The sequence below is a fragment of the Rhinichthys klamathensis genome, unplaced genomic scaffold (assembly GCF_029890125.1).
Source record: "Rhinichthys klamathensis goyatoka isolate OS25496 unplaced genomic scaffold, OSU_Roscu_1.1 h1tg000139l_1, whole genome shotgun sequence".
Taxonomy (NCBI): domain Eukaryota; kingdom Metazoa; phylum Chordata; class Actinopteri; order Cypriniformes; family Leuciscidae; genus Rhinichthys; species Rhinichthys klamathensis.
The window spans coordinates 1,062,711-1,082,500 of NW_026606674.1; the positions used below are offsets into that span (position 1 = coordinate 1,062,711).

At 36.6% G+C, this 19,790-nt stretch overlaps 1 protein-coding gene across 2 annotated transcripts in view; it reads left to right on the top strand.

Annotated features, from left to right (window-relative positions):
• btbd11a (BTB (POZ) domain containing 11a) overlaps nucleotides 1-19,790 on the top strand; it is a 114,155-nt gene that overhangs the window by 70,038 nt on the left and 24,327 nt on the right. For both annotated transcript variants that reach the window (XM_056257514.1, XM_056257515.1), the window contains exon 2: nucleotides 4,461-4,610. In XM_056257514.1, the coding sequence (XP_056113489.1) occupies nucleotides 4,461-4,610 (150 nt within the window). The remainder of the gene's footprint in view (nucleotides 1-4,460; nucleotides 4,611-19,790) is intronic.

A 19,790-nucleotide genomic window follows, 5' to 3' on the forward strand; every position in this document is an offset into this window, starting at 1 on the left:
ACTGGTCCCCAAAGGCATACGTCTTACAGTCATTTAATGAGATTTTAATGTCCATTAAAAGTATTCGCTCATTTACTGACTGATGCTGTGGTTTTATCAGTCAATTGTAATTATTTCTTAAAATGCAGATGTGCCTGCACAATTCATTGTATTTTAATGAATGATTTGAGTTGTGATCTGAGGTTACACTTTATTTAAATGGTCCTCTTTAGACTTTCTACTAACTATAAGTAACTTTGTAACAACACGCCAGCTAACTCTCATTAGAGTATTATGGACTGTCTGCTTAATATCTGCTAACATTTTATTTTGATGCTCCCCCATCAGACACTCTACTGACTATAAGTATCTTTGCAACTACATGACAACTTCTTCTACTAACCCAAGCCACACCTAACCCTAACCTAACAGACTTCTAACAGTCTATAGAATACTAATACTCTAATGAGAGTTAACTGACATAGTTGCAAAGTTACGTAGTTAGTAGAATATCTAAAGTGGACCATCTAAATAAAGTTGAACCTAATCAGATTATCTAAATGGCTGCTGATAAGGGAAATATTTCTAAAAAGCTGTTGAACATTTCCACCATTGTTGCACAGGAAAAACGATATAGTTCATTAAACATGTTGCATTGTGTGATATAATCGCAAGGAATATTGTCACAATGAAACTATCTCTGAACTACGAGCAATGTGATATTCAGGTCAGTGAGCAGAAGGTTCTTTGGAAAAACTGAAGATTTGTCGTGTGCTCATACATATTCTTTCTAAATGTTTCTTTTGCCGGAAGTTTAATAAAAAGGATATGCTCTGTCTTGGCTAACCGAGCACCATGGTTACTAGGACTATGGATGTGCTGTAGAAACAAGGACGTGGGGATTCAGTCTTCAATCAAATTACACCCAAATATCCATCAGCATGTCGTTTTTACAGCTCAATCTCTTCAGGTTGAGTATCAGTTTATGATCAGGTCACAAAATGTGTCTGAAACAAAGCCTGGCCTCTGAACTTATGGAGAGAGGAAGTTTTCAAACTTGTTATGAGATAAAGAACTCTCTGCGTTTCCTTCATTTTCTCAGCTATGACTGAAGTGTCTAGCAGCATTTGTACTGTTTTATTTATGCCAGTCTATCTAAAACAAAGTTATTGCAAACTGTTCTCGAGTAGATGGTGTTCTTATGACTCAATGTCCTCCCCCCCCATTTCACTGTACAAGTATGGAGAAACTTTCCTAGTTGTTGAAGAATCAGGTTTTTATAAATATCGTGCTAAGGAACATTTAGAGTAAAGTGTTTGGTCCAAGGTCACAATCTTCAAGGGACTCGGGTCTCATTTTTCTCTTCCCACCCCCTTCACCTTTTAAGTCACCATATGAAGCGAAGAAAAACATATTGCTGAAAATAAAAATAACCGTTGCTTCCCTCTCAGTAGGGAATACAAGTGCTGGAGAGAGATAATGTGGTTGATGCATGGTGGGGCTGCAAAGTTGGACTAACTAGAACATTCTAACACACTTTTTTTGTGATCGGATTGTATGAATATTGCAGGGGAATCTTTTAGCGTCTGTAAGGACATTGAAAAGTTGATGCACTGAGATTATAGAGGAAGAGAGTGAAGAGTTTCAAGACAGGGAATGTTGATTGGGTGGCGGGGTCATAAAATATTGAGGCTTGTTTTTCCCACTGGAATGCATATTTTTGGCCGAAGTGAAAGAGTCATGAGAAGATTTCTAGCGATCAAAAACCTGTCTGTTTCTCCTCCCATATCATTCTGGGAATTGTGATGACAGCTCACATGCACTGCATGTTTTTTTTTGTGTTTGTGCCTGAGGAAACAATATATTTAAATATACTTTGATTTGAACGCTTAATTTTTGTTAAGCTGTTATTACAGTTAATATATTTCTAATTCATCTTCCCATATAAGTTAAAACTTATATGTATATGTATTATTTTTACTCATACAAAACTGAAATTAATTTGACTTGTAAATAATATATATATATATATATATATATATATATATATATATATAAGTTTTGTATGAGTAAAAATAATTGTATGCTTTTTATGGACTCAAATTACATAATTCCCCATGTGAACCATCAATAACAATAGTTTCAATATTATTTCAAAAGTATTTTTTTATTTATATTATATTTTAGATGATATGTTATATATATTTAGATAATTTATTTTTAAAATAGTAAATAAAATATAATAGAAATATAGTAAAATAGGTTTTGTTTTTTTGTTTTTTGGTATGAGCAAAAGTTATTTATGGGCCAGAAGGACAGTCCCAGAATTCCCTGTCACAATTGTTTAGATTTTATTTAAAATAAGATATTTTTAGTTTGTTTTCAGTTACGTACATTGAATATTTAGCCATTTTTGTTTGTCAGTTGTACCACCTGCTTTATTATCAGAACATTTTACTGTAAAAACAGATGTTAAAAGCTCAATTAAGTTGATGTATTAACATAATAAAATTAAATGACATAGGAGCACTAAAAAAGTAAAAGATAAGAGCAGCACTAATTAAGGTTTGTCCTATAATGTATGTAACATACATGTGTATGTTTCCATATATAACCCAGCTGTCACAGCTGTAAGGTATTTTTTAGTCAAAACCAGGTCAAGCAATCCCCTGTAACTTTGTGCCGGATCCTGTTTATGGACTACATCATCCTTCCTCTCTCACCCCTCGCTCAACTGTACAAAAACCCGCAGCAAAATGCTGCAGCTACTGTAACTGGCATCATCACGTTGGCTTGTGCGATGTCCTGCGGCTTCATTAGGGACCGTACACATGCAAACATTTGCTCCTCACGCACTCAACTTAAAAGAAACTTCATCAGATGAGACAATCAACCAAAACAAAGTGTTCCCTCGCTTGAACTCCCTTCAAAATTCCTTAAAAGCATCATGTCACCCATGAACAACATTGTCTCTCTTGACAAAGCAATCAGCTTGTCTCCCATCTGGAGAATATTGCACATCCTCCATTATGCATAAACTCACTAAACCACAAAGAGATTTGCAGCAGCCAGAACCGCAGTGCCAGGTCATTTTAATCATGGTGTTATGAAAACTTCATGAGTTTCTGTGTTTCTTTCCTTGTGTTGTTTTGTGCTAACGGCTTCATTCAGTATACAACAGGATACAGGATATTTACCCACTTCTGGGAGACTGACAACACAAATCCCTTTAGATGAAAGTCAAGAGTATAACCTGCTTAAAATAGCTTCCTGGAAGGCTGTTGCATGCTTGTGTGCAGTGTTGGAGAATGTTACTTTTAAAAGTACCATGTTTAATATATTGTGTTACTTATTATACAAGTAATGTTACAGTATGTGTTATTATTAAGGTTAATCTGATCATGTAACTAATATTATGTATTATTTCTAACACTGTTTTTGTGTTTGTGTATTTATACAACAGTTCGTTCTGGTACTCTTATGAGTGAGTCATTGAATCATTCGTTCAGTTTTATCATTCAAAAACATTGAGTCATTTAGGAATGAATCAGAGGACTGTCTTGATGAGTGAGTCATTGAATAACTTACTCAACCAAATCATTTAACGACACTGTTTCATTCAGGAACGAAACAAGTTACTGTCTTAATGAGTCTTAATTATTTACTTAAATAATTAAAAAAACGTTGATTCATTAAAGAATGAATCAGGGGTCTCTTTATGAGTGAGTCATTGAACCATTTACTTCACAGGAACAAAACAAATAGCTTTAATTTATGAGTCATTGAAATATCCATTCAAAAACACCACTCCTGACGTGGTTCTGCTGTGGTGGAGCAAATGTAGACATCGTAACTGACAATACTGTGTTTGAAGTGTATGTTACTCAATATTAACTTATTGTTTATTGATCTGTTGTATAAAAGCAACATCATGAAAACAATATAGCTTAAATATACTGACACGCTACAAGGCAAATGGCTATAGGGATGTCTAAAAACCAAATAGTTACAGATATCAGACGTTAATTAAAACCAGTTCAGGAACACAATATACTGTAGCCCTAATGTGTGAAGCCTTTAGCTCAGACAGATAGCTGCTTGTCTGTCTTTATTCACCTGTGGCTGAGCCCAATATCCCATCTGTCGTTGCCTATTCTCCAGTTCAAACAAAAGCATTGGCTGCGGTGCTGTGCAGTAATTTGATTAGGGTTATTGAATGAACATTAGACTACCAGGGCTCCAGCCAATACACGCAGCTGAACTCACCTGTGGGCGCATGGTTTGTTGCAACTTGAAAAAGATCCAACACAAAAACAGCGGTTTTAATTGCTTTAGGGGTTGTTTGATTTGCCTCTCAGACAATGATAATGTCATAACACTTAGCTTTCAAAGTCTCTTGGTCCCATTGCAGATGTTTTTTGTCTGGTTTTGGCTTGTTCGCATGTTTATTTATTTTGAATTGTCTGATCTTTGTCCCACAGGTGTACTGAGCCTGCCGGACAGTCTGAACCTGCACCGTGACCAGCAGCGAGCAGGGAAAACCGGAGAGGGCCATGCCTACAGCCAGGCTGAACTCCGCACCATTGAACAGTCCCTCCTGGCGACCCGTGTGGGGAGCATTGCAGAGCTCAGTGAGTACTCATGCCTTAAACATGTGTGATGTATTTTTATTGAAACTGGAAGTTTGGCATTGGGGTCCTTTATGTTCACAAAGGCTGCAATTATTTGATCAAAAATAGAGTAAAAAAACATTGAATAAGAAATATTGATAAATATTGTTACAGTTTAAAATCACTATCCTCCCCCGAATTAAATTTTTAAAGTTAAACATCAACCACCTCAGTAATCCACAATTTATTCCTTATCAACAATATAACAAAAACAAATTATAAAAGAATGCGTTTCCAATTTCTTTTTTAAGTATATAGGGTCGCTAGCGACCCGAGGTATGTATTAGTGTAAGTATTTTTTTTCTGCACTACAATAATTTAACCTCTGACTCATTAAGTTTCACCTTTATTCCAAAAGGTGGCAATGTCTGATGTCGTGATGTTTCACTCATAATTACTGCATGCATAAAACAAAAGAATTTGGTCATAATTTGTTCAGCTGGTCCCCAGTTTGTTGTGAGTCATCTACCGCTTAGAGCGTGTGTCAGAAATGTAACGCCCCTTACCATAACCGGTAAGAATCGGCTCCTGAGTCTTCGTAAATACTACTGTAACTACGCTTATATGTAGTCACTTCGAGCCCGAGTCCAATAATGAAAGCCAAGAAGAGCAAGCTGATCAATTCGAACCACCTTCTCAAGCACAACTTGTGCAGGATGTTTCACAGTGGTAATTCTTTATTTTATACCTTACTCTTACATTTCGGATGTGATGTTCTAACGGTGTGTCATTTATAAAATCATACTTCTGCATCGTACTTCATGAAAAATGGTGAGAACACAACAAAAGGTTATGGTTGTATGAGGAATAGTTATGATACATTTTAACCACTGCTTCCTAAGATTGTCTGCCTTAGGAAGGCTGAAAAGGGGTGGTTAAATTCATGGTGGAAAAAACAATGCCTTTTGGACATGGTGACAACACACTAACGCAACTTATCCAGGGTTCGCCCCTTTTATTGTGATTTCTTAATATCAAGACTGTTGAAAACAGCTCTGCTTAATATGTTTGTGGAAACTGTGATTTTTCAGGATTCCGTGAACCGTTTTTTTTTTTTTTAGGATTCTAAAATGAATAGAATTTTTTTTTTTATTGTTTAAAATAGAAATCTTTTGTAACATTATAAATATCCTGTCACTTTTGATCAATTGAATGCACCCTTGCCGAATAAAAGTATTGTCTTAAAAAAAAAACTGACCCGAAACTTTTGAATGGGTCAAAAAACGAAACAAAAAAGAACAAAAAGTAGTTGGTTAAAGGTGGTATTGTCACAGAACGCTCAGGAACAGGTAAAATTAACTTAGGCTTTATTTATACACGGTATGCAGACTCCAAAATAAAAGGTAAAACAAATGCTCAGAAGATACTTAGGAATACCAAAAATACCAGAAATGTCTCTTGAAGATTACTCGGGAACCAGGGACCAGAATTGACGAGATCCGTGACAGGTATTAGGGGGAGAGACACTCTCATTTTAGAGAGCATTTGATTGTAAAGAAATCTGTGTAGGATGAGTCCTCTCTGTTTTTTAATCTATTTTCTGGGAAGAGAAAGAGAGTACATTTTGAATACATTTTATCGGCTAAAAGTGAACATTGAGTCAATGTTTAAATCCAGTCCAAATTTTTGTTCCGCACCATATGAATTTCAGCAATGACCCTTGTCTGATATCCATTCTGTGTCAGGTCCCTGAGCTATTTGACATCTGGTTGATCCACTGAATTAGCTATTTTTAGTCACTTGTGTGGGTGTATGAGGCCAGTGGTCAGCAACTGGAAGGCCCTACCCTAACTGAGCGGGGTGTGTCTCTCTAGTGTCCACCGGATGGTCGTCAGACTGAATAACAGCTCTTTGTATATGTGTCTTGGTGATGGTGGTTAGCCTGGCAGTGGATTTCAGAGCTTGTCCGTATTGCAGGACTGCACCCACGGTCATTTTTTAATCATAGCAAACACACACAACACCCAAAAAGTTAAGATGCAAAAGAGCACACCATCATCTGATTATGTCTCCTAAAGTGTGCCTGCCAAATGAATACGCGTGACCCCAATGAGGAGGGGAAATTCGATGTGTGCAGAGGGAGTTGAGTAAATTACAGAGAGCCAGTGACCCTTCTGTCATTCTAATCAACATTGCATTCTGCTTGGAAACAGACACATCAGATTTTGCAATGTGAAACAATAGAGCAATAGAGATTATTTGTTTTGTTTATTAAATTAATTTTGATTGGGTGATGCTCACAAAACAAATCAACAACATTTCTGTCATATTTAAAATGCAACTAAAAAGAAAGAATTGATTCTTAAGTAGAGTTAAGCACAATTGCCTCCCCCAATCAAGCAATCAATCAATCAATTGTTTAACTGCCTTTATTCTGATTAGAATTCAAAATCATTGTATTACAGTATTTTTTATGCAGGTTTTTTTTTTTTTTTTTTTGCTCAATAGTCATTATTATTGAATACTAAACAGACCTAGACAGGCAAAACGAATTAGGTGGGTTATTTAAGATGCTGCAGGGTATTTGTGTTATTGCATGTATATGAAGTATTAGCACAGATGTGAAGTTGCTTTCATAATGCAGCATTTGTTATGTAACCATGCAGAACATTAGCTATTTTACCAACAGATGAGGCATAATAATCAGACGTAATTGACTTTTTCCTCCTCTACAGCTTTGTGTGCACAATAAACATCCATATATTGATTGCAAACCCTTCAAAAGCCACCTAATTAATTGACCATTTACTAATTATGGCATATTTTCACACTGTATAATAAAATATAAAAGTCTGGATTATGGAATTGCTTTTCTGTTGATGAAAAGTTCTCATGCATATTCATTTCTCTTTGAATCATCTCAGTTTTGGCTATGTGAAATATCCTTTGTGTCTACTCTAATTATCTCACAATGTCATTATCACAGACCTATAACTATCAGTGTGGTGTATTGCAAAACAGTACTTGTTAGAATGTGTCCAGCATTTTTTATGAGCATCCTGGCGTCTCTCAGTTTGAAACCATACGCCGCTGTGGTTAAATTAACTAGGAAACATAATACATTGTGGGCAGTTAACAATGAGGCCCAACCATTACAGACTTCACTGTCCTGAAGGCTAGTTATGTTATGGTATATATGTTGATAAAGAGTTTTGAAAAAAAAAAACAACTTGGTGGTATAATGTGTGTGTGTGTGTGTGTGTGTGTGTGTGTGTGTGTGTGTGTGTGTGTGTGTGTGTGTGTGTGTGTGTGTGTGTGTGTGTGTGTGTGTGTGTGTGTGTGTGTGTGTGTGTGTGTGTGTGTGTGTGTGTGTGTGTGTGTGTGTGTGTGTGTGTGTGTGTGTGTGTGTGTGTGTAAAGAAAGTGTGAGCTCTACTATATTAGTGATACTCTCCACATACTTTTTATAGTAAATGTCTCTGTTCGCCTTCGAGCCCCCTGGCAAAAATCATCCATGTTATTTTACCATATTTATTTCTCTCCAAAAATGTTCAGGATTCTTTTCTGTTTATATTCTAGTGCACAGAAATTGTGAGAAGAAGCTCCTTTTACAATATGGCCATAATTCAGACATCTGTCTCTCCACACGCTCCAAGAATCCCCTTAAGAGTTCGGCCTGCACTGTGCTTTCTCATTGGTTAACTAAATTATTCCCATCTTAAGTTCATTGCTGAAATCTAAAAATAAAATAAACTACCCAGTGTGGAATTCAAGGGGCAGATATATTTATCCATCTGTCTGTCTGTCTCTCTGTCCGTTAGTCAGTCAGTCCGTCTATCCATTTGTTTGTTCGTTCGTTCGTTCTTTCTTTCTTTCTTTCTTTCTTTCTTTCTTTCTTTCTTTCTTTCTTTCTTTCTTTCTTTCTTTCTTTCTTTCTTTCTTTCTTTCTTTCTTTCTTTCTTTCTTTCTTTCTTTCTTTCTTTCTTTCTTTGCTTATCTTTGCTTATCTTTGAAAAATCCCCAAAACATGCTCTTCTGGAACTAAAAAATCCAGAATGAGCTGCTGCTTTCAATATTTGGCCTGAAATAAAATGAACTAATTTATTAGTTTCCTTTACCAGAGGCGTTTAGATTATACATGGAAAATTAGCAATTAAGGGATATTAATCAAACCACAATCTTGACAAGGCAGAGAAAACCCCTCACTGCTCTTGGTTGGATAACTTATAGCTTTAATAAGTCTAAATTGATATAGTAACACAAAGTTTAAAAGAAAGAAAGAAACTAGATGGCTAATTTTATTTACAGACCTGCTGCTAAGTCAGACTATTGTGTCTAATAGTCCTGCAGTACACTGGAGACTTTTTCAAACCTTTTTTACCCATACTATTTTTCCTTCTGTAATTAAAAGAAAGATTCCACTGTTTTAAGATGTGAGCTTAATATGCAACACAAATTAAAAGTGGGTTTTGACTGATTTATCATCATGGAAATTAAATTCAAGTTTGTAAGGTTTTTTATACATTTCTAATTTATAGCTGTTATATATAGATGAAAAGTCTTCTCTTTTATCTAGCTAACACTTAAATGTCACCAGCAGTACTGATGATAATGATGTCCAGTGTCGGCGAGAGAAGTCAAATCAGCTCCATTTTAAATGAAGATGGCCCAATCAAAACCTTTTTCCTCCATCCTCTGTGATGTTTCCTGGTGGGTCTGAGCCATCCGGAAACACACCAAGTGCCACTTCAGCATCAGAGCAGCTGTAAAATGCTTAGCAAGTTTAGGTAATTCACACTACACCAATAGACGGCGACCAATGGCAGCAGACACATTTGTTGGGTTTTGTCGGGTTAGTGTGTTACGTTGGTGTTGGTCGGTGCTTGTTTTCAAAGGTATTTATATATATTGTGTTCAATCGGTATTTGTCGGGGCATGGAATGTCTGAGAAGTGATGTACTATAATCTGGTGATTATCGACATTAGGTCAGTGTCTGTCAGTGCAGAGCAACTTTAGAGTAATTTTAAGTCATTTGAAAGTGAAAAAGGAAATTGAAAGTAGAAAGACCAAACGTGATTATTCAATTATGGACACATTTGACTACTTGAAATAGAGTGGAACTTATTGTTTAAACTTATTGGATGTATGTTTCATCTGTTAAATGTTAAAACATTTCCCCTGAAATAAAGTTCTTATATATATATTTATACTTATATATTCAAGATGTTTTATATATATATATATATATATATATATATATACACTGCCGTTCAAAAGTTTGGGGTCGGTATTTTTTTTAAATTGTTTTTGAAAAGTCATGTTCACCAAGGCTGGAGTTATAGAGATCTTCACTGTGATTTAAGCGATGCACTTCTTCTGTGAGAAATAAGGGAAATCGAACTGCTCCAGTTTTAACAAAAGACACACCACTTGCTCTTTAAACTGCTTAATAACTGTAGTTAAGCACATAGAGTTAAGAAAAACTCAGAATGTAGTAAAAAGATGTGGGCGCTCAAATGTGGACTCTCAGACACATTTTTCTTTCTTTCTCTTTTTCTTTCACAGTGTCTCTTTCTGTTTTAGGGCGCCATGTCCTTTAAACCTGACATGTCTATCATTTCTTCATCACTTATTTCTACCTGCTGAGCTACACAATTTCCTCTCTGAGGCCTTGACAGCAGACTGAAACATGGCTATTTGCTAAACACACACTTGCATACACAAACTTACGTGTACATTTAGACATTTAGCTCCTGCCAAATTGTTCATCTCTCTGAAAGCCTTCGGTCTAAAGGGTTGATGCCCTGAACTTTACTTAATCCTCATTCAAGCATGTTTTCAGTGACCTAAACGATCAAACAACACAAAGAGAAAATGTCTACTGGATTCTTTGGTTTAGAAAACAGATCGTAGAACAGGAATAATAAGAAACTTGTCTCATCCTTTTTACAAGCACTTTACAAGTACCCTACACATATTTCTAAAATCAAGCACTGAAAACAACTTTAAAGAAATAAAATGGCGTTTGAAGCTATATCTAATTATCCTGAACCAATGAAATTTACATCAAAGTTTTGTGGTTTTTAGTCCATGCGCATTTGCATTGAGGTCATACATGCTGGGGTTGATTAAATCAATTTTAACAAATATATGCATTTCTCTTTCAGTAAAACTGAGCAAACACATTGATGACTCATCCTGCACTACACACATTTTTGTACGATCAAATGCTCTCTAGGATGAAAATGCCCCTCCCCTGAATACCGTCTTCAACCGACTAGCAAGAAGTAAATCATAGTTCATGGTTATCGAACTAAAATATATCAATTATTAATAAAAAGAAGAAGCTGGTAATAAAATTATAATATTTTGCATTTTCAGTTTGATCCCATTGCCTGCTATAAATATATATTTAATTAAAGCCTTTTTGCTCCCAGTTATTTTAAGAGACTGTTTTATAGTACATCTATGCCAATGGCCATTTGAACTCTTTCAAATGGCACATATCCACCAAGAAATGGAAGGATTATTTTACAGCTGATTGGTAGAAGATTTGTTATTGCATTCCAAAACGCGGTTCTGTTCTAAGACACAAACTGCACAAACTGCATCAACTCCTGACCTGCCAATCTTTATGTTTCCCACTGTGCAGCAATTACCTTTCAATAACCATAGTTAAAAGGGCATTGTACTTTAACAATGGCTTGAATAAAATATTCTAATTAGTTCACCTTATTAGCCTGCACCTTATATAGAGCATTGCTTGTGATGACATATGCAGATGATTCAAAGTCAAACGCATTATTCTATCGAGCTTAATGTAAACCTCCTGACAGTTAAAGTTGGACAACCCTCATGTTGTACAAGAAAACTCAAACTCCGCCAATATGGAACATAATTGTATTTGATTGTAGCGTAATTAACTTTGCTTACATAAAACAGCTGCTAATTTAGAATAATTGCCTGTAATAGTGAAATGTATAAGTGTTAGGTTACTTAACCCTTTTGGAACACATACTACATACAATTAACACTTGTACATACAAGCTAACACTTGTCCTAAACAGGTGTGACTCGTTGAAGCGAGTTTCTATCCTAATCAGCCATATTTTGTTGATCATTTTTCTACACTGGCCCATAAGTGTCCATTAAGCAGTCTTAGCCAAGCAGAAGATATTAAAAAAAATTCTTCACACAGCAGTTTGGTGTTCAGTGTGGACAGGCAAGCTTGTCGCTGGATCAGCATGTCACATGCTTGAGTTTTATGCATACATTTTGATGACAACATGCAGTACAGTATTAATATGCATTTACCATATGTCTGAATATTGATATTATAAATGTGCACTTGAGCTGTGCTCCTTTGTAGAAAATGAGGTGAGCGCCTTCAAAATTTAATGGAGGCAAAAAGTCTTGTGCTGTCTCAATGGGAAAATTTCCCATGAGCTGTGCAGCAGATTGCATAGCAAGGTGCCTTTATTGCACGGTCAAAGGAAAACCCGGTAATTATACTGAGAGGGAGTAATTATAAAGGCTCCAGCACTATTTCCTGCTGCTTTCACTTTGGTGGTTAATACTGAGACACCTCCATTTGTCACGTTCGCGGAGACAATCTCTTATGCAGAAATCCAGCTAGGACTTGCCTGAGATCTAAGGGGAAGTTGTTGTCAATACGATAGCAATAGTTTTCAATACAGCAATTACATTATGTGTGTGGTTTAACTTTGACTGTACTTAACATACTTAAAAGAATAGTTCACTCAAAAATTATTTACTCACCATCATATTTTTTTCCAAACTCATATGACTTCATTTCTGCTGTGGAATACAAAAGAAGACATTTACATGTATTCATTTAGCAGACACTTTTAGCATTTAACAGTGTGTAAATGAAGAACTCCTCTGAGCGTCTCATAGAGGTTTGTTGTATAAACTTTGCTAATGAGCATCCTCTTCAGACCAGACATATTAATATTTTAGTCTAGTCTCTCAGCACACAGCAGTGTTGATGAATACACATCTTCCATTATTTCCTATCCCCCCTCCGAAGATCAGTTCAGGTTCTATGAGATGAGTTGCTTTATATCCAACATCTCAACACATTTCATCATAAAATGTGATTTTGGGGTGTAAAGGTAAGCCAGGCTGCCACGCACTAATCCTGCTGTGGCTCCTCTGAAACCACTGCAAAGGTTTCCCTGTGGGAAATGCACCATTATATATGCATAAAACATGAGAACAGCTTAGAAAGCAACACCCCAGGCAGATGGAATCAGGGCTTAGGGTTGATTTAGGTTAAACAAAAATTTACTTGAATCCATGTTACACTTTTTGGTTACTGTATTTTGCATGCCTGGGTTTAAGTGATTTCATGTAAATAATTATAGATCACACAAGTTTGTTCCGATCCACGAATATACAGTCCAACTGCGCTGGGACTTTTTACTGTTTGTGTCACTCTGCTTTTCTGTATTTGTGCCTTCCAGGCAGATGTATGTGCATCTGTGCATTAGTTTTCAGTGACTCTTTCTGCAAGTTACATCGATTTGCCAGTTGGTAGTAGATGGCTGTCATTAGTGAGTCAATGATTTATTCACCCAACAAACTTTTAAATGTGTTCATTCAATAAGGAATAGAGCAAGTGCCCATCTTTATGAATAAATAATGAATCGTACTTATCATATTTGTTAAAAATGCTAATTCATTGAGAAGCGTAATTGAATCATTCATTTAATAAGCCATTCAATCATTCACTTAATTTGTTGAAAAACACTGATTCATTCAGTAACGAAACAAGTGACGTCTTGAATGAGTCATTGAATCGTTCACCTAATCAATTTGTCCCAAAAAATGCGGATTCATTAAGGAACTAACAAGTGACAATCTTTATGAACGAGTCATTGAGAAACAAGTGATGAATGAGTCATTGAATCTTCCACTTAATAAGCCAAGCAATCATTCACTTAATGAATTATTAAGTGAATGATTGCAGTGAGTCTGCTTTCATTTAAGTAGGTTATGAACCCTATGATTCATTCAGGAATGAAACAAGTGACTGTCTTCACGAATAAGTCATTGAATCAATCACCTAAACAATTCTTCAACAACACGCATAAGTTCTGTTCTGACTTTGTTCTGAACATTTTTTGTTGGTGGACATATTATGTCTAAACTGTAAGTTACTCAATAGTAACTTCTCGTTTATTGAATTGTTGTATAAAAGCAAAACCACACTCCTGATTCTAGTGTAAATGTGCACAGACGGAATGACACAAACAGTTTGTTAAATTCAATTACAAGACTAGAACTGTTTTATAACTGTCATTAGTATACAGTAACTGCACTAAGAGTGTGTAGTTATGGTTTCCCAAGGGTGGTTATTTGTTATGGATGTCATGTTGTAAATGTACCCATAGATGAGACACTCTGAGCTTCTGGCCTCTGGGTGACGGATGTTGTGAGTCGCCTTTGTTAATGGCGTCAAGTCCGCAGTTAGATGAATCATGGCCCGCAGTGATAGTTTGCTTTTATAATTCCGGTCCACACAGCCACATAAGGTGGATGAGGCAATCATCATTCTCTGGAGGATTCAGTATGACAGCCTCCAGAAAGCATGCATACATAAACACACTGCATAATTTTGTTTGTGTGCGTGTGACTTTTAAATGAAGGCACCTATTTCAGTGACACATTTGCTGACTAGTCAGGCATAACCAGTGATTCACCGGCCTTGATCTCTTTCAGATTGCCTCGCTGATGGATAGACCATTGTTTACTTTGACCTTGAAACTAAATCAGAATCAATGATGGTGAGAGACCAATTTTAACCAATAAACAAAAACAAAATAGACTAAAAAAAGTTGAGAAATTTGCATTAAAAAAAGAAATTGTTCCTCCCCATATAATTGTTCTAGTTACAGGTCACTCAAAAATGTGGATTTCAAACCCGCATGACTTTCTTTATTCTGTGGATAAAAAAAAACACACAGAACCTGATGACGCAATAAGTGAGACAACAACAAACCGAAACTCTGGAAGAGTCTTCTTGCATGTGTCGGTTTTTAACGCGTTTTGACTGCCGTACAGTAGAACATGAATGACAATTGAGATCCTACAGTGTGACATGGCTGACAGCAGGGATCATGTTCGTACAGTCTGACAAGCAACAGTCCTAAAGGACTATTAGAAACCATACAGTGTGCAGCCAGCATAAGACATGAGTAATCAATAATCAGGGATTTATTTGAATAATTTAAACATTTCCAGGCTATGTTCCTGTATGCATGTGTCATAAAGCCTTGGCGAGTTGTCTGTAAGGTGTCTCAATAAGGCTGAGGTGAATTGACTCTGTAAATGCCATCAGTGAACGCTCATGAAATAAACTTCAAAGGGGCCGTGCTTCTTTGACACTGAAAGGGCAGGAAAGAAGAGAAGGGGACACACTCAGTCTTTCAGCTTTGGCTTTGTCCTTTGTCGTCTCTTTGAAGCTTCAGTTTGTGGTTCATCATTATTAGATTGCATCCTACTTGAGATTCAAATCATTGAAGGTCACTTTCACTGATGGTTTCCTGTTCATATTGAATGGTAATGTGTTTACCCACTTTACTTCCGAAATGTGACATATTTCAATATTAAAACAAGATGTTCAATAATATAAGCCTGGACTTATAAATCTGTCAGAAATTGACTGGATCGTTAAACATGGTAGTTGAAAAGTAAGAGGGCTGGTCAATTGTCTTCTCCCTTAAGTAATTTGCATTGGGGAATGAAGGTAGATCTTCAGTGTTCATTTTGCACTCGCTTACCTTCAAAGATTCCCTCTTTCAATATTATGCAAAACTATACAGCAAGAAATACAAAAGTGGAGTATTATAGCTCAATATCGCACTTGGCTGTGTGGTTGGGCTCGCAGGGCATCTCTGCGGCATCATATTCGACGGGGGCGCGATCCGTTCCTCATAATTACACCTCCTACTTCAGCATCTGCTGAAGAGAGAAGAGAGAGGGAGTTCCTCCGAGTCATTCTTCATGATTAATGCAGGAGTGCCTGAGAGGCCTTTTGGGAACGACCGGAGAATAATTACTGCAAAGTATAAAGACGTGAGCATGCCTCCGCTCTCTCCCCTCTTCTGACACCCTCCAAGCTACACCAGCCGCCAAAGAGCTATTAGACTAGAGAAGGCCACGTAGAGGATCTATCATTTGGGCTGCCTGTTTCTCTGAAGCAAGAGAAGAGGGAAGTAAAGGGGAATTTGTGGATCTATAATTGGGAGCAATTTCAAAGCTGAATCACGCCCAAAAGGCTTGGGTTGAAAAAACGGGAGCCTCTGTTGGATCCTGGTGAAGACAGGGGCGGACTGGCCATCTGTGTGATCTGGAGTATCACAGAACGGCCGGTACTCCAGGACGGCCGGCGGGCCGGCCCACCACCCGCCACACACACAGTCATCACCTGTTTTTCCCCCCACTAATCTGTTTCACACTCCAGTACTGTAGGTGGCAGCAATGCACCTTTAAGTTGGATGCCAGCGCGGAGCATTATCAGCTCGGCCCAAAAAAACTGCGATCGCGGCCGAAGCAGCTGTACGGACTGATCTCGATCACGCGAACATTATTACAAAGAGTTGCGCGATCCACTGAGAAGCATTTCAATTCTGTGCAGAATTCTCTATCTCTATTATAAACCCACAGATGGCTGTGATTTAAGCTAGTTAAAAGCCAGATTAAACAGCGCTGATATTCTCAACATCTGGACGCAAAAAAACAGGTGAAACATTGTTCCAAGAACAAACCAGTTAGAAGACATTTCACTCCACAACTTATGAATTAACTGTAACTTAGTAAAACTTTTTTGGCAGAAATGTGCCTGTATTCATATTAAAAATGCTGTTATATTAATAGTCATGTAGGCCTATAAATGTAGGCTATTAAATGTAATGCAGTAATGTTTTTGTTTAGAAGTTATGGCAGTTTATTTATTTATTTTGCATTAAATATTTATACTAAATGTTTATGCTACAATAGGTTTTTAGAGAATAATATATATATATTACAAATTTTTCACCAATTGTTGAACCAGAATATCAAGATATTTTATTATTTCGCATATGATGGTGAAAAATAAAAAAGTTAAAGTTAAAAGTAAAGGTAAAGGTAAAGGTAAAGGTAAAAAAACACCACCATGTTATATGTATAATAAATATTTTTGAGTATAGCCCTTCTAGATTATTTTATCCCTTGAGGTAGCCCTCACACACAAAAAGGTTGGAGACCCCTGGTATATAGTAACTAAATGTTTTATAATTACAAGTTTGTGTAATTAGGGTTTCTGTAGCCAGTGACATTTCATTATTTGTATTTTATTTTCAATGCAGATGTAATGGCATTGTACATTTTTTTGTTTTTATTTGAAGACTGAGGCTTCATTAATAAACAAAACCCCAATTGTCATCATTGTTTTTGAGATATTACTTGCTGTGAATACCTTGTCTGATATAGGTTACAGTATTGTGGCATAGTATCAGGACATCCTAGTGGCTAGGGGCGAATGGCTGGATGATGGGCCTATTTGGGAGAAAGTCCAGGGCTGTTTTTTAGCCCCAGTCCGTCCCTGGGTGAAGATAATGTATTCCAGGAGAAGGAGGTGTCTGACTTGCCTGGATATGTGTGGCAACTTTGCCATCTATCAGCATGTGTTTTGGAGCCTGCTGTGTGTCGATTATTATAGCGTAAACTAGATTTTAAAATTTTCTGAAGACATTAGCTGCACTCCAATTCAAAGGCTGCATCCTTCGAAGGCAGATTGTGTCACAGGCTGTCCCAATTCGAAGGTTCCTTCGAATGCAGCCTACAAATGTAGAACGGGCAATGAAGGATACAACAGATAGATCCTAAATTCATTGCGCTGGAGACGACAGGATTTATTTTTTAGAGAGAAATTGCCGCATTACATTTTGACGTAAATGCAAGAGTTGGGTTTCAACTTACTCAAATATCTATGATATTGAAAAATCAAGTTGCTGACTTGTATCTTACTAAGATGCAATTTTATATAGATTATACTTTTTGTTATGTACAGTAATGGACCACGATGAACATATTTAGAAAGGTTGTGAACCCTGTTTTGCAGTTGCTTTTTCTTTTCTTTTCTTTTCTTTTTTCTTCTTCTTTTTCTTTTTTTGGTTTTAACTGTAGTTTTACTTTCATTTTGTCCTTGTCATTTAGTTTAGTTTTCACGCTATGACTGTTACTATTCGTTTTTTAGTTTCAGTTTTTATTTCAGTTTTAGTATTCTTGTGCTGCTGACGTTAGTGCGTTCAGTGATATAATTTAAATATTTTTATTGAATAACTTTAATTTTTAAAATGTATTCATTATTCGTTTTTAACTTTGCAAGACGTTTTAACTTTAAAGGTGCAAAACGCAGGTTTCTGAGTTTTTGCAGAACTACGCCCCCTCTGGCGACAAGCGAAACTGCAACCAGAGTTGTGCACGCTCATAGACCACAAGCACACGCACGCATGCACGAGCTGTTCATAACTAAAGGAGCATCTGCTGTACAGATCTTTGGTGTACAGTACAGCCAAAATGTCTTCAGAGGTAATAAAGTTATAAATCTGCAAGTCATTTCAAATATATGGAAGGAAAGACATTTGAGTAAATTACTCTTATGTGTGAGGGGAAAACGGGGGTAGTAGAAAACTTTGTTTATGTGTTTACTGTATCCACCTATGATTGTATTGTTATGAAAACACGTTCATATAATTGATTACTTCGCAATAGTTCAAAATAATAATCATACCGTACACGGTTGGTCAACAACGTTCACTCAAATGTCTCAAGGTAATAAACAATCAAATGTCACCATGACGTTTTCATAAAAGCCAAAACAGGCTAAGCTGCCGAAGACTTGCGGGGTTCAGCCTGTTGTATTGATCTGAGAATATTCCAATAGCAATACATCCTTTTTCTGTTAGAATTTACTCAAAATTTGTGTCTAATTATCGGTCATATTTTTCAGCATGTTATCACACTCAAGAATCTTGAACTGTTTTGCTAATCACTAAACTACATGTAGCGCTGATTTATTTAGTAGATATTATGACAGGGACAATACACACTGACAAACATTAATGTGAAATGTGTCAATACTTGTATTGACAAATTGACATGTATTTTATCACAATACCAAAATATTTTATGTTTTCCTCGTTTTGATAGAATACGAGCTCTGACCAATTTGATGTTACTGTGGAGAGAAGCACTGAGGATAGCAGTGACAGCAGTGAAAGGATTTACAATTTACTATTTTTACCGAAAAAGACAATATAGCCAATGCAACGGCGTTCTTCCTTGTTGGTCCGAACACAATTCCTAGTTTATGAAACTGTTCACTGACAATGGTATAAAATCAATTCTGATTGTATATGTATCTAGCTTACGCTAAAGCATTACACATTTTACGCATCGTCATTTGTTGTCATACATAGATTGGCCGTATCAAACATTAGAGACTGGGCCATATCTTACCGTTTTATCAAGAAAAAAGCCAATTGAGGATCCCGTTTGAGACCAAGAGCAGACCGGAGATCTCTCCATTTCCCGAGGTTGACTCTCGTCTTACTCCGACGCCTCTCTGACTCCAATTTGGCCCTTTTGGTGGCACTACACAAAATTTTTCTTTTTTTTACTTTACGTGGAGCTTGCGTTGGGGTTTGGAATGGACTACAAGCCGGTCTCTTTGAATCCATCTTCTAATTTTGACGCACGAGTTGTCCGCTGATGCGGAGAATGGCGGCGCCGGCGAATACACAAACTTGCGAGACAGCCTGGTGAGCGTGACGTCACGCCCAGTCTCAAATTCGAGCCCGAATCCCTCTTATATATTTTACTGTACAGGATTATAGAGGCAATCTCAGTAAGCAGAGAAGGGCTCATTCAGCCCATCAGGCAGTTCTTTAAGCATGTATAGGAAGAAAAACAGGTATTTTTAACATGAAAAGTTGCGCAATGCACCTTTAAATTTAACTTTACAATTAGGTCTCATTTGTTAACATAGTTAATCCATTAACTAACAATAAGACATTTTTTAACCTTTGTTAATGTTATGTTAATAAAAATGTTCACGGCCATGTTAGTTCACAGTGCATTAACTGCATATATTCTTAATCAAAAGCTAAAATAAATGTTTACTTTATTTTA